The sequence below is a fragment of the Pelophylax lessonae genome (assembly GCF_965119305.1).
Source record: "Pelophylax lessonae genome assembly, chromosome: 9".
Classification (NCBI taxonomy): Eukaryota; Metazoa; Chordata; class Amphibia; order Anura; family Ranidae; genus Pelophylax; species Pelophylax lessonae.
Window position 1 is genome coordinate 241,373,016 of NC_138776.1, and position 13,368 is coordinate 241,386,383.

General features: G+C 42.1%; 1 protein-coding gene across 1 annotated transcript in view; it reads left to right on the forward strand.

Moving 5' to 3' along the window:
* LOC309562516 (T-box transcription factor TBX1-like) overlaps positions 1-11,189 on the forward strand; it is a 54,967-nt gene extending 43,778 nt beyond the window's left edge. The window contains exons 6-8 of the mRNA XM_082266756.1: positions 1,029-1,096; positions 6,515-6,571; positions 10,921-11,189. Of these exons, the coding sequence (XP_082122882.1) occupies positions 1,029-1,096; positions 6,515-6,571; positions 10,921-10,990 (195 nt within the window). The 3' untranslated portion in view covers positions 10,991-11,189. The remainder of the gene's footprint in view (positions 1-1,028; positions 1,097-6,514; positions 6,572-10,920) is intronic.
* Positions 11,190-13,368: the final 2,179 nt, after the last annotated feature.

The window sequence follows — 13,368 nt, forward strand, 5'->3', positions numbered from 1 at the left end:
AAAATAAAATAAAAGGCAAAATAAATAAGAAAAAAAAAATTTAAAGCGCCCCGTGCAGAAGCAAACACATATGCAAGTCGCGCCCACATATGTAAACGGTATTCAAACCACACATGTGAGGTATTGCTGCAATCGTTAGAGTGAGAGAAATAATTCTAACCCTAGACCTCCTCTGTACCTCAGAACTGGTAACCTGTATACATTTTTAAAGCGTCGCCTATAGAGATTTTTACGTACCAATGTTTGTCGCCATTTCACGAGCGTGTGCAATTTTTAAGCATGACATGTTGGGTATCTATTTACTCAGCATAACATTATCTTTCACATTATAGAAAAAATTGGGCTAACTTTACTGTTTCCCTATTTTTTAATTCAAAAATATTGCGTAAGACTGCTGCGCAAATACGGTGTGACAAAGTATTGCAATGATCTCGATTTTATTCTCTAGGGTCTCTGCTAAAAAAATATATAATGTTTGGGGGTTCTAAGTAATTTTCTAGCAAAAAATACGGATTTTAACTTTTAAACAAGTCTCAGAAATAGGCCTAAAAGTGGTTAAAAAGTTGAACAACCACTATTTTATTCTCTAGGGCAGTGGTCCTCATCCCTGGCCCTCAGGGCCCACTAACAAGCCAGGTTTGCAAGATAACTGAAATACATCCCAGGTGATATCATTTGCTGCTCAGTGATTGCAGTACTCTAGTCTGCATCTCACCAAGGTAATACTTAAAATCTGGCCTGTTAGTGGGCCCTGAGGACCGGAGTTGAGGACCACTGCTCTAGGGTGTCTGCGTTCAAAAAAATATATACTGTTTTACGCAATCTTCAAGCCTAAAATTATTTAAATGCAAAATATGCAAAAACCTCTTTGGCAACAAAAGGGTTAAGGGATTTTTGGCAACTGGGGCTCCCAATGCTAAAATTAAAGACACCTGTCCCATAAACTATATTTTTTGTAGGTACCATTTTTTCTGGTATACAGGAAAGTGATAAATATATCTTTTCTTGTTTTCTTATTATTGTCACAGATCACGCAGCTAAAAATTGCAAGCAACCCATTCGCTAAGGGTTTCCGGGATGTGGAAGGAGATGAATGGTAAGAACAACCATTTCACAAAATATCGTTGTTGGTAATAATTCAGACTCGCATGACCCTAGGCATCAAAGTACCTTCAGATATCTGGGTGCACTGAATGATACACAGAGACGGCAGGTACGATGTCACAGAATGCTCGGCTTTATTCAAACAGTGAAGAACGTTTTATAGAGAGAGAAAAAGGGGAAGTCCCTTTTCAGTAGATTATACATAGAATTAATACACAAATAATAGTTTGAGCAGTTTACCATTACGTGCTTCAAGTCACGTACTTGCATGTAGGCTAATTCAAATAAGGCATAGTTATAATTGACATTACATCAGACTTGTTCTAAGGGTTAAGATAAGGCATGATTAATACTTCAAACAAGCTTGCTCTAAGGGTCAGTTTGACCACAAAGCGTAACGTCCTGGAAACTTTCAAGGACATTTACTTAGATAGGCTTTTTAATTAAAGTGAGTCTAGGGTTTTAGTAACAAGATGGAGTTGAAGGAACAAAATGGAGGAAAGATATTCCTTCAATCGTGGGAGAAAAGATGTCTGGCTAAATATGCAACTCATATGTCTGGTGCTCCAGGGTATATCAGGGGTGCGTTGGGCTATCAAAAATGTATTTAAATTAAACAGTCCTTCTAGAAGACCTGTTCAAGCACAAGTATTAAAAGAACATATGATTGTTTTCAGCCATTCAATATTATAAATGAATAGCTTAATAAACTTGTTTTATATGTATGTTTTTTATGTAGATATTGACTGTATTAATATACCTTGTACTGGCAGCACACTGGACATACGGACTGCTACTCTTCAAAGAACCCAGAGGTCTAAGTTCTAAGCAGTCTTTGCCCCCTGCACAGTGCGCCATTCAACATCACTGCTCAGGCAATGTAAATGCTGTTCATTGGAGCATTGTGCAGTGGGTGTATCATGCGTTGACCACGGGTCTGGGTTTCTATTGTGCCACCAGCACAGAATGATTTTATCCTAGCTGCACCAATATACTGCTTTAAAAACCTAAAAAGACACAAATCTATTACTGTTTATGTAGCTTAACTGCAAAAAAAACCCCAAAAACATAAAACTATCCAATAATAATAATAGCAAAAATGAATAGTTCACGGACAACTTTATATCTATCAAATTTTTCCTTCTATAAAACTGATAACAGGGCCCAATAGCAGCTGCTCACTTTTGTGATATAAATTCTGTCCTGGGACCAATCCTGTTTAATTTATTCATAAATGATCTAGAGGAGGGGATATCTAGTACAATCTCAGTATTTGCAGATGATACTAAATTAGGCATGCCAATATCTTCTATGCAGGATGTGGAAATCTTGCAAGCAGACCTGAACAAAATAACGGGGTGGGCAACTACATGGCAGATGAGATTTAATGTAGAAAAATGTAAAGTAATGCACTTGGGGGCCAGTAACCAGAAAGCAAGCTACTCACTAGGGGGGGAACCTCTGGGTGAGTCTAGGATGGAAAGGGACCTGGGGGTACTGGTAGACAACAGGCTTGGAAGTGGCATGCAATGCCAAGCCGCTGCAAGCAAAGCCAATAGAATACTGGGTTGTATAAAAAAGGGGATTCACTCCAGAAATAAAGAGATTATTCTTCCACTCTACAAAACTCTGGTCCGGCCACATCTGGAGTATGCTGTCCAGTTCTGGGCACCGGTCCTCAGGAAGGATGTGCTGGAACTGGAGAAAGTCCAGAGAAGGGCAACAAAAATAATTAGGGGAATGGAGGACATCAGCTATGAGGAAAGACTACAAGCACTGAACTTATTCTCTCTGGAGAAGAGACGATTGAGGGGGGATATGATATCAATGTACAAATACTGTACTGGCGACCCTAGCATAAGGAACAAACTATTCAGAGTAAGGGAATACAATAAGACACGTGGCCACTCACTAAAACTTGAGGAAAGGCGGTTTAACCTTAAAGTGCGTAAGGGGTTCTTCACTGTAAGAGCGGTAAGGATGTGGAATTCTCTTCCGCAAGCAGTCGTATCAGCGGGGAGCCTTGATAGTTTCAAAAAACTATTGGATGGACACCTTAAAGACCACAACATACAGGGGTATACAATGTACGGTTAAAAGCAAACACACACACACATCATAGGTTGAACTGGATGGACTTGTGTCTTTTTTCAGCCTCACTAACTATGTAACTATGTAAAAATTTTATATGGATCCCTATCAGCTGGAAAGGTTGGGGATGTACTTTATTAAGTTCCCTCCTAATTTAGGATGCTAGGCAAATTTTGTTTTTTGGCTCCTTCTGTAGTCAAGGGAACAGTGATTGTTTGTTCTGGTCTGTTTAGGGGTTTCACAGGATGGGAGTTTGTTTCCCCCTGCTTTGGTAGGAAGCTTCTAGAACATTGGGAGGGAGATTCGAATGACAAGCCTAAATATTTATCATGGCTTGGCCAATCCCTGGAGAGAAGTGTCCAGAAGGTGGCTGGAGAGTGGGTAAATAGTCTGAAGCCCTGGAGAGATGGTTCTAAACTAAACTAAATTAGGAAATTTCATTTTTTGGCTCCTTCTGTAGTCAAGGGAACGGTGATTGATTGTTCTGGTCTGTTTAGGGGTTTCACAGGATGGGAGTTTGTTTCCCCCTGCTTTGGTAGGAAGCTTCTAGAACATAGGGAGGGAGATTCGAATGACCAGCCTAAATATTTATCATGGCTTTGCCAATCGCTGGAGAGGAGTGTCCAGAAAGTGGCTGGAGAGCAGATAAATAGTCTAAAGCCCTGGAGAGATGGTTCTCTCTCCCCAGTAGTATCCAAGCTTTAGGGAGGGTTGCTGCTGTTCTGAGGTAGCCTAAAAACTGTGTAGCTGTTCTTGAGGCCTCAGCTGTGTCAGGTCTGAGGGCCTGGGGTAATCCTCTAAGAAGCTGGCAATGGGACCTCACCATAAAGGATCGGAACTAGAGAAGGATTGTCTCCCTCAATGGACCATTACTGGAAGGTGACAGCTGTCCTGGGGACCCTGAATTGTGATCCCTGGTGACTGTGTGTTTTTGGGATGTAAGTGCCAGAGGTAGCTGTGGACTGAGACTGCTCTCAGAGTACTGGCCATTCCCCTGTCTTTAGCAGAATCCTGGAGTGGAAGCCTAGAGAAGAGTGTCCTCTGATTACTATGCAAGCATTTTGGAGTATCCCATACCCCTAACCTCTCTCCTGTTTAAAGTTCTTCAAGCAATACATTTCGAAAACAGACATCCCCTAGACCCGGGGTAGGCAACCTTGGCTCTCCAGCTGTTGCAGAACTGCAAGTACCATAAGGCACTGCAAGACTCTAACAGCCACAGGCATGCCTCCCTAAGGCATGGGCATGATGGGATTTGTAGTTTCAGCACAGCTGGAGAGCAAGGTTGCCTACCCCTGCCCTAGACCAAGGTATTGGAGCCGGTGTGTAATTACTGGTGCTTGTGGTGGTGGGCAGCCTCTGTACTATTAGGAAAGAACCATATATTACCAGTGGATTCAGCAGGGTAGTGCTACATGTACAGTATATAACTCATTCAGCTGTGTGTATTCCTAATAACAGATTACATTACAGACTATTCACAGCATAATAGTACAATGGTTAGGTAAAAGTGGATGACTAACTTCAGCCTTAGGCTATAAGCAGCAAATGTGAAATACTCAACTTAAACTTTAAGTCTAGGATCACTCCTATGAGGTTGCAGTTGATGCGGTTTTCGGGTGTGTTCCGCGCTTTTAACACGTTTTTTCCATGCAGTTATCATGCATTTTGCGTTTTTGCTTTTTTTCTCTTTAAACACACAGCTAATAGCTGGTTGCTAAGGTGTCGGGCCGGGAAGTCGGCCGTTGCATCCTTAACAACTGATGAGTAGAGATGGTCTGAACACCCCACTGGTTCAGTTTGCGCCAGAACTTTCGAACATCGCAAAAGTTCCAAGCTAAACAATGAACCCTATTAAAGTCTATGGAACCCGAACCTGAAAAATCAAAAGTGCCCATTTTAAGGGTTTATTCGCACGTTTTTGGGCATACAAAGTGTATGGGGGGTCCGGGCATCCTTAACAACTGATGAGTAGAGATGGTCTGAACACCCCACTGGTTCAGTTTGCGCCAGAACTTTCGAACATCGCAAAAGTTCCAAGCTAAACAATGAACCCTATTAAAGTCTATGGAACCCGAACCTGAAAAATCAAAAGTGCCCATTTTAAGGGTTTATTCGCACGTTTTTGGGCATACAAAGTGTATGGGGGTCCGGGCACTGCCCTGGAGGACATGTAACAATGCAAAAAAATGTTTTAAAAAAATTATCATTTTTCAATTAGCAGTAATTTAATTACGCTTAAAGTGAAATAATAGAAATTAAAATTCCTAAATATAGTGCCTGGGGGGTCCACTTAGTCTGCCTGTAAAGTGGCGCATTTGTAGAACCTGCTGCAACAAAAATGACATTTATAAAGAAAAAACAAAACTGATATTTTCCCTGCAAGCTTTCTTTAGTGTGTAAACAATGGCTTGGGGAGCCCGTCTGTATGATGAGACCACAATTTAGTGCACTGGGAACAAGATTTAGAATTTTTTTTTCAGATAAATTCTGGTGCCGGTTTCACAGACTTTGGATTTAAGTAACAGGTGCAGAAAAATTGGGCTTTGGGTGTTGGTGGTGCCTTCACACCGTAACCCTATAGAGGTTTTGTCGATGAAAGCAAAAGAATTGGCCTTGCTTTAAAGAATTTACATTTTATGCCCCAGTCAAACAGTGGCAGAAAAATTGGGCTTTGGGTGTCGGTGGTGCTTTCACACCATAACCCTATAGAGGTACTGTTGATGAAAGCAAGAATTGGCCTTGCTGTAAAAAATTTACATTAATTGCCCCGGGCCAAACAGGTGCGGAAATATATATCCTTGAGTGTTAATTGTGCCCATAAAAACTATACCAAACATTTCTTCAAGGTAAAACCAACACCCACAAAATAGGCAGCCTAGGCCGTATCATGTACCTGGTCAGTGAGCCTAATGTGTAGAGGAAGGCCTCTCGTACATCTCAGGCTTGAAGGACACTGGTAGTGAGACAGCAGCAACAGGAGCATGGCGAGGTATGAGTGCAGAGGACTAGAGACTCCTCCTGCTTATGTTTCCCTGCAGACAGGCTTCGAAAGAGCTGGGTCATGTGACAGCTGTATATTGATTAGGAAATAAGGTACTTCGATGTTTTTTTTAAATAAAATAATTACAGTGCCATCATCCACATACAGAAATAGAAAGGCCTATGTAAATTATACCGTGTGTGTTTAGTATTATTTTAACTCAATTAAAAAAAAAAAAAAAAAGAAAACCTTTTTAAAAAATTGTATTTTAATTTCTTAACTTAGTAAATGAAAAATGTATACAAACACATTATTGTTATATTTTGCCTTTCCCAGGTTACTATCCCATATTCCTACACCAGTCAAAATGCAGGCAAGGGATTCTCCCAAGAGGTAAATATATTACAATACCAGCATGGAACTACAAAAAAAAAAAGAAATTACATTAAAGTGTTACTAAACCCAGGAGCCTGCATTCACTATATCTGGTCTCCCACAGTACACAGAACATGGAAATGCAATTATTTTAGTAAATATAAACTGATAATTACCGTTTCTCAGCAGCAGTTAGCCCAATCGTGTGACTTCTATCAGTGTCTGGATAAAGCTTGTAGGAGGAGTTTTCATTCTGCTCTGACTGTCATTTCAGGCTGCAGGACCCCTAAAATTATATCTGGACAGTGCTGATTGGTCTTGTGCCAATCACATGCAATCTCCCAAGAAGAAAAAAAAAAAAAAACTCTCTAGCAAATTTACACACCAAACTGAGCATGCACAACTTGTCCCCTAGCCTCTGTTCTATCGGGAAATATATCGGGGACAGTGGAAGAAGGGGAGAAAGGATCAAACAGCCTTTTTACACAATGCAGAGGATTAACCCCATTAGGTTCCACAGTGAGTATAACAAGCATCCAGAAAAAAAGAGTGATGCTGAGCACCCTGCTCCTGCGCTCAGAACCAGGTCCTCAGACTGCCTTAATCTTGGAACTCACACTTGGCATCCCATATGGCTAAGCCTTGCTGCCCTCTACGACCGGGGTGGTCGAAAACACTGTAAATACAAACACAAAGAAAGGGCGCACCAGCCTAGCGCATTATCCTCAGCAGGCTTTTTAATAACATAAGTTCAAATCAACTACTCACAAACATGCGTGATAAACCAGCATATCAATTCCAAAGAGCAGCATCAAATGGAAAAGTCCAATGTCTCATGTAGACGGAGGGCTGACGCGTTTCGAGGCCGTGCCTCTTCCTCAGAGCCTCAGGAAAAAGCCAGCTGAGGATAATGCGCTAGGCTGGTGCGCCCTTTCTTTGTGTTTGTATTTACAGTATAACAAGCATGCTTTACTGCATTTACAGACTGATTTTACTTTTGTGGGTTTAGTAACACTTTAACTACTTACAAAAGCAGGAGCCCTATTTTCTCCTGTCTCAGCGTTATTTCCCATTGGTAGTCTGGGAAAAATTGTGGTGAATAGGGTTTCACTCTGGTATAAATGTGCCACCAGCATATGAGTGAACAGAACCAAGCATTGCTCAATTCCCTGTGAACAATAAAGTTAGCCGTGAAATCACAGCACACAAAAAAGTGCACAGGGGTACAGCAAATGGTTCATCTACCAAAGAGGAAGAGCCTCAATCCCCGAAACTCCGGGCCACATAGCGCCTGACAGGGGCAAGGTATACTTTGGGCTACCTAGTCCAAAGCCAGGTGGACCCTGCTCTTTAGAGCCCAGCTCTGAAGCCTGCTCTTTAAGTACTTGGTGGAGGGCTGAAGCGAGACCTAACAGTTGACGAAGAGAAAAAAGAGCCAAAGACCACAGAACCTCTTCTCAACATCAGGGCAGGTCCTGATATCCTGCACCATCCATCTCTGTGTGAAAAAAAAACAACACTGCTAGTGCCTGTTGTAAATAAAGCGGAGTTTCACCCAAAAGTGGAACTTCCGCTTTAGGTAGTTCTAACCCCCTGACATGCCACATTTGGCATGTCATTCTTTGGGGGGGGGGGGGGGTAGCGGGTACCTCGTTTTGACAGGTACCTGCTCCCACTTCCGCTCGGAGCTCCGCTGCGCCCTGAGCGAAAGTTCTCCTCTCCCCCTCCCTCCCTGCAATCTTCTGGGACATGTCAGAGGTCCCAGAAGATTGCCGGCCAATCACGACGTGTAGCGCAACTCGCGCATTCGCAGTGCGTACAAGGCTGTGAAGCCGACAACTGTCACAGCCGGGTGCCCACACCAGTGATGCCGGCGCAGCAGAGAGGGAGAAGAGCGAGGCTTCGGGCGGCCGCATCGCTGGACCGTTGGACAGGTGAGTGTGTGTTTACGCTGGAACTCCGCTTAAGTGCACAATAAATAAAAGGTGCCAAGTGCAGATACACAAGGCAGACCTCATGGCCTAGTATAAAAAATATCATTGGTCTAGCCACAAGGCCTGCCTAAAAGATGTGAAAGAAAAGAAGTTAGTGATGTGTCCTAGTGCCAGTTGACACACAGTGGGTCCCATACCCATAGTGATTTTCTGGTGCCCCTGGACACCACTCCCGGGGGGGCACATCACTTTCCAGCCCCTGACCAGACAAATGCAGCCTTATTCCAACCTTAGGAAGAGTCCTGGCTGCAACTGGGGACAAGCCTAATGCACCAGGCCAGATTCAACCCAGTAGGAAGACGATTTGTACCACCTTGCCCATCTTATTACATTGGAAAATAGTAACCAGTGCCCCCTTTAAACAAGAGGCGCCAGCTTTTTTCCTCCTCTTCCAAAAACTAATAGGAGCTGATACAACACTTGATCACTTAACCTTAGCCAAAAGGCAGAGAATGGATTCATGTGGAGCTCCAGTCCAGGTGCACCCAGGATCAGACGAGAAACGTGAAGATGCCAGATGGATGATTTGACAGGTTTTTATAGCTGTCTGTGTCCCAATTAGGAGATTCACCCTCTCTATTTGTTCAGGTGATTATTATTATGGAAAGTGAAAGAAATTTCCAGTGGGTACATTCTGTTGACTAGGGATTTTGCTTTCACTTCCTGCAGTGGCTGTGGAAAATCTCCCTGATGGTACACAGATGGCTGAAATATCCTGACAGTAGTTCTAAGCATCCCTTACTTTATGCAAAAGAAAAAAGTATTGCCTTCAGTTCTACTTTAATAGTGATCCATTAGCGGGCAAAATTTTGATCCATTTTTATATGTAGCAACCATTTTAAATATGCTAGGCAAATTTCGTTTTTGGCTCCTTCTGTAGTCAAGGGAGTAGTGATTGTTTGACCTGGTCTGTTTAGGTTTCACAGGCTAAGAGTTTGACTGCTTATCCCTGCTTCTGGAAGAAGTTTCAAAGGGAGGGTCAAATGACCAGCCTGAATATTATGTCCAAGCTAATGCCTGGAAGGTAGTACCCAGAAGATGGCTAGAGAGACGATAAATAGTCTGGAAAGATTATTTTCTCATCAGGGAGGGTTCTGAAGCCTCTGGGGCTGCTGCCCCCTGAGGCAGCCTGTGGATTGTGTAGCTAATTTTGAGGCCTCAGCAGTGGCAGAGATGAGGGTCTGAAGTGATCTCTTGTAAGGAGCTGGCTGTGAGATTTTGCCACAAGGGATCTGGTCTGGAGAAGAAGGATTGTCTCACTCACTGGGCTGTTTGTAGAGGGAGCTGGAAAGTGGTAGCTGTCCTGGGGACTTGTAAGTAATGACATTGAATTGTGATCTCTGGCTGACTGTGTGCTCTTGAAATGTAAGTGCCAGAGGTAGCTGTAGACAGCTTGTCACGTACCTGATCCGAGGCCAAAATGCAGAGAGGGCTCCCCTTGCGTCTGAGTGCGGCACACCCCTGGGGTTGAGACAGAGGGTGTAGCGCCCACAGAAGCACTGGTTTTGCCGGCAGGGTCCTGATGGTAGCCAGTTGCAGCATGGCCGTTTCTCTGACACAGCTCTTGTAAGGTCTCAGGACACTATCCATGTCCCAGTGTCCTTAGCAGAAACTGTAAATAGAAGCATTGAGAAACGTGTTGTCCTGTTACTTTGCAGTGTTTTGGAGTATCCTATGCCATAACCCCTCTCCTGTTAAAGATCTTCAAGCAATAAATATCAAGAAGACATCCTCTAGACTAGGGTTTCTCAACCAGGGTTCCATGGAACTCTAGGGTTTCTCCAGAGGTAGCTAGAGGTTCCTTGAGCAATGAGCGATTTCTGCCTTTCACTTAAGTTACCACTGACACGATCTGTAAGGAGATAATTCTTCCCAATGATCATAAGTGCAAGGAGAATTCTTCCCACTGATCATCACACTATTGTATCATGAGTTGTAGACATAGTTATTTTTAGCAGGGGCTTCCTGAGACCGAAAAGTTATTTTTTAGGGTTTCTCTGTGTTGAAAAGGTTGAGAAAGGCTGCATTAGATCTTTGTTCAAACAGTGCCTACAGTTTAAAGTGATATACTTGATAAGAACACAAAAAATTAGCCTTTTAATTTTTTCAACTAAAATTTTGAACAATGAATAAACAAGGTTAACCATGTTGAGAAAGACTGCCCTAGACTGAGTCAATGGATCTAGTGTGCATGAACTGGTGCTTGCGGGTGACGAGCAGCCTCCGTACTATTTGGGATTACCTGGTTGTTATCAGTGGCCCCTACAGGAGTAGTGCTACATACATATACATTTTCCATGCTTTTCTTGCCTTTATTTCCTCACAGTTGGGTTTGGTATGCTCATGTCTAATTTCCATGTTTCCCTATTACAGATGGCACAATGCAGAATCCCACCACTCCTTCTGTTCAGAAGCACATCACATGCAGCCAACTGCCCAATGAGCCCCTTTTATGTGCTTGTCATGGCTTTGCCTCTTCAGTCGGACTCAGCGATTACCAAGAAATGGAAAAGCTACCAATCCGCAATTATGTTAAAAAAATGCCACTTAAACACGTGTGTCTGTACATGTGTGATCTGATCACCAACTGATTATTTCATTTCTTACACAGAGTGGAGCAGGTTTGATCACCCCTAGGCCCTTAAAGTCTGTCCTAAAATGTTTTTCATAGTTTTTTGGACACATTGAGAAATGAGAGAACACCGGTTAGTTTTTTTTTTTTTTTTTACCGCTATCAGTTATAGGGATTTACCCTCACTTCCTGTCCTTCTGACAATGTTTTGCTAGACAGGAAGTGAGGGGATCTCTCCAACAGCAACATAGACAGAAGTAAAAATGCATACTACAGAAGAGGAAGGTTGGATCCCAGTGATTTTCTCTTACTTCTGGTACAACAAACATGTTGTCACTTGGACAGGAAGTGATGGGTAATCCCTGAAACAGAGCCCTGGATAGCAGCAAAAAATAGACAGAGGTTCTAATACTTTCCCCTTTCTTTTCAAAACCAGAAAAAAAAAAAAAAAAACATTTTGGCTTCACATACACTTTAAAACTGTATTTCCATTTTTGCAGCCAAATTGGAATAACACCTACTTTTTTTTTTAACCAGACGAAATGTATTAAATTTTACAAAAAAAAAATAGAAATATATATACACGAATCATCTGAGTTTCCATTATTTCTTATGGGGAAATTCGCTTTGATATAAGAGTGCTTTGGATTACAAGCATGCTTCCGGAACGAATTATGCTCGCAATCCAAGGTTTTACTGTATATATATATATTATACATACATACACAGAGTGCTCCCCAACAGATCTGTCAGAAAACCTTCACTTTCCTTTTAGAGTCAACATTTTCTATGGGACACTATACTACAAAATAGTCCCACAAATGCCAGCCATTGATTGCAATTAAGATTTGCTAATTTGCACACACAAAAAAGTATTTTTCCTAACAAATTCTTTCAAGACCATGAATCAAAAATGAATACACCCTAATAAAAGTCATAGGAGCAAAGCTAAATTTTAGACAACAAAATCCTAATTAACAAGAATTCAACTACAGGTGAGTCTAATTATCCATTAAACAAGTGTCCAGCAGACAGTTGATTATAAAATGGCATTACTTGTAACAGAGCCGCAACCCACACTGTACTTGTGGACTTTCGTCATTATGCGGCTTCCTCCCAGTCATGAACATATATACCAGATTTTCCCAACCGCTCTACATACAAAGCTAGCCGACAGCTTAGCTTGTACTGGAATCTCAGTTTATTGAACAGTCACACAGAATTTATATACAGCACTGACCCCCCCCTCCTGATCAGATTACCACACAAGTCAGGGGTTGCCAGATTACATTATCATATGCAGGTGAAACAGTATACAGAAATAAAATTAACCTGAACTAATTATCTAGCCATCGTGACAGAATGTGAGGTCATTAACATTTAACAATGGAACAGACAGACTTAACACAATCCACATCACACCTCAATAGATAGACAATAGGGAGAGCCTGCCAGTGACAGTCTGTCTGTCTCCTACATTGAAGTACATGGAATACACATCTAAAGCATTGCTTTGAGTATTTAGGAGTCACAGACTTCATGGCAACAGGCTATAGGTCTCACAATGTAAAGTGGGATCAAATCTTCATATTTCTTGAGAGATATTGTTGATAAATAATACTCTGAAGTTATCCAAACCATATTCTCAATGTCCATTAAGTATCTGTCTTTCACCCCCAGTGACGGTGAGTACCGTCACATTACTTAACAAAGAAAACCCCTTCCCATTTCATGTTGTCAGTAATGGCACCAAATGGAAGAGAAATGTCACATAGACTGAGAGCGAAAATGTTTTCTTTACACAAGAAAGGTGAAGGCTTCAAGAAAATCGGCAAAGCTTTACCTATCAGTCAGAATACTGTAGCAAAAGTAATACAAAAATTTTACAAAGCTGAAACTGCAACCATCTCACAGAAATGTCCAGGCCGCCCACGAAAGTTAACACCCGGGCAGAAGCATCTTCTGATGAGAAGGGTTGAAGAAAATCGCCATGCAAGTCCACTGCAGTTAACTAAAGAAGTAAAAAGCCAAACTGGGGTGCTTGTTTCCCATGACACAATACGGAGTACACTGCAGTGGAATGGCATGGATGGGTGTCATCCACAAAAGAAGCCTCTCCAAAAGCCCATGCACAAAAAAGCCTGCCTAGAATTTGCCTGGGGCCATGCTGATAAAGAAGACTACTGGGACTCTGTACTGAGACCAAGATAAATGTTTTTGGAACTGATGGCTTCAAAACTGTATGGCGT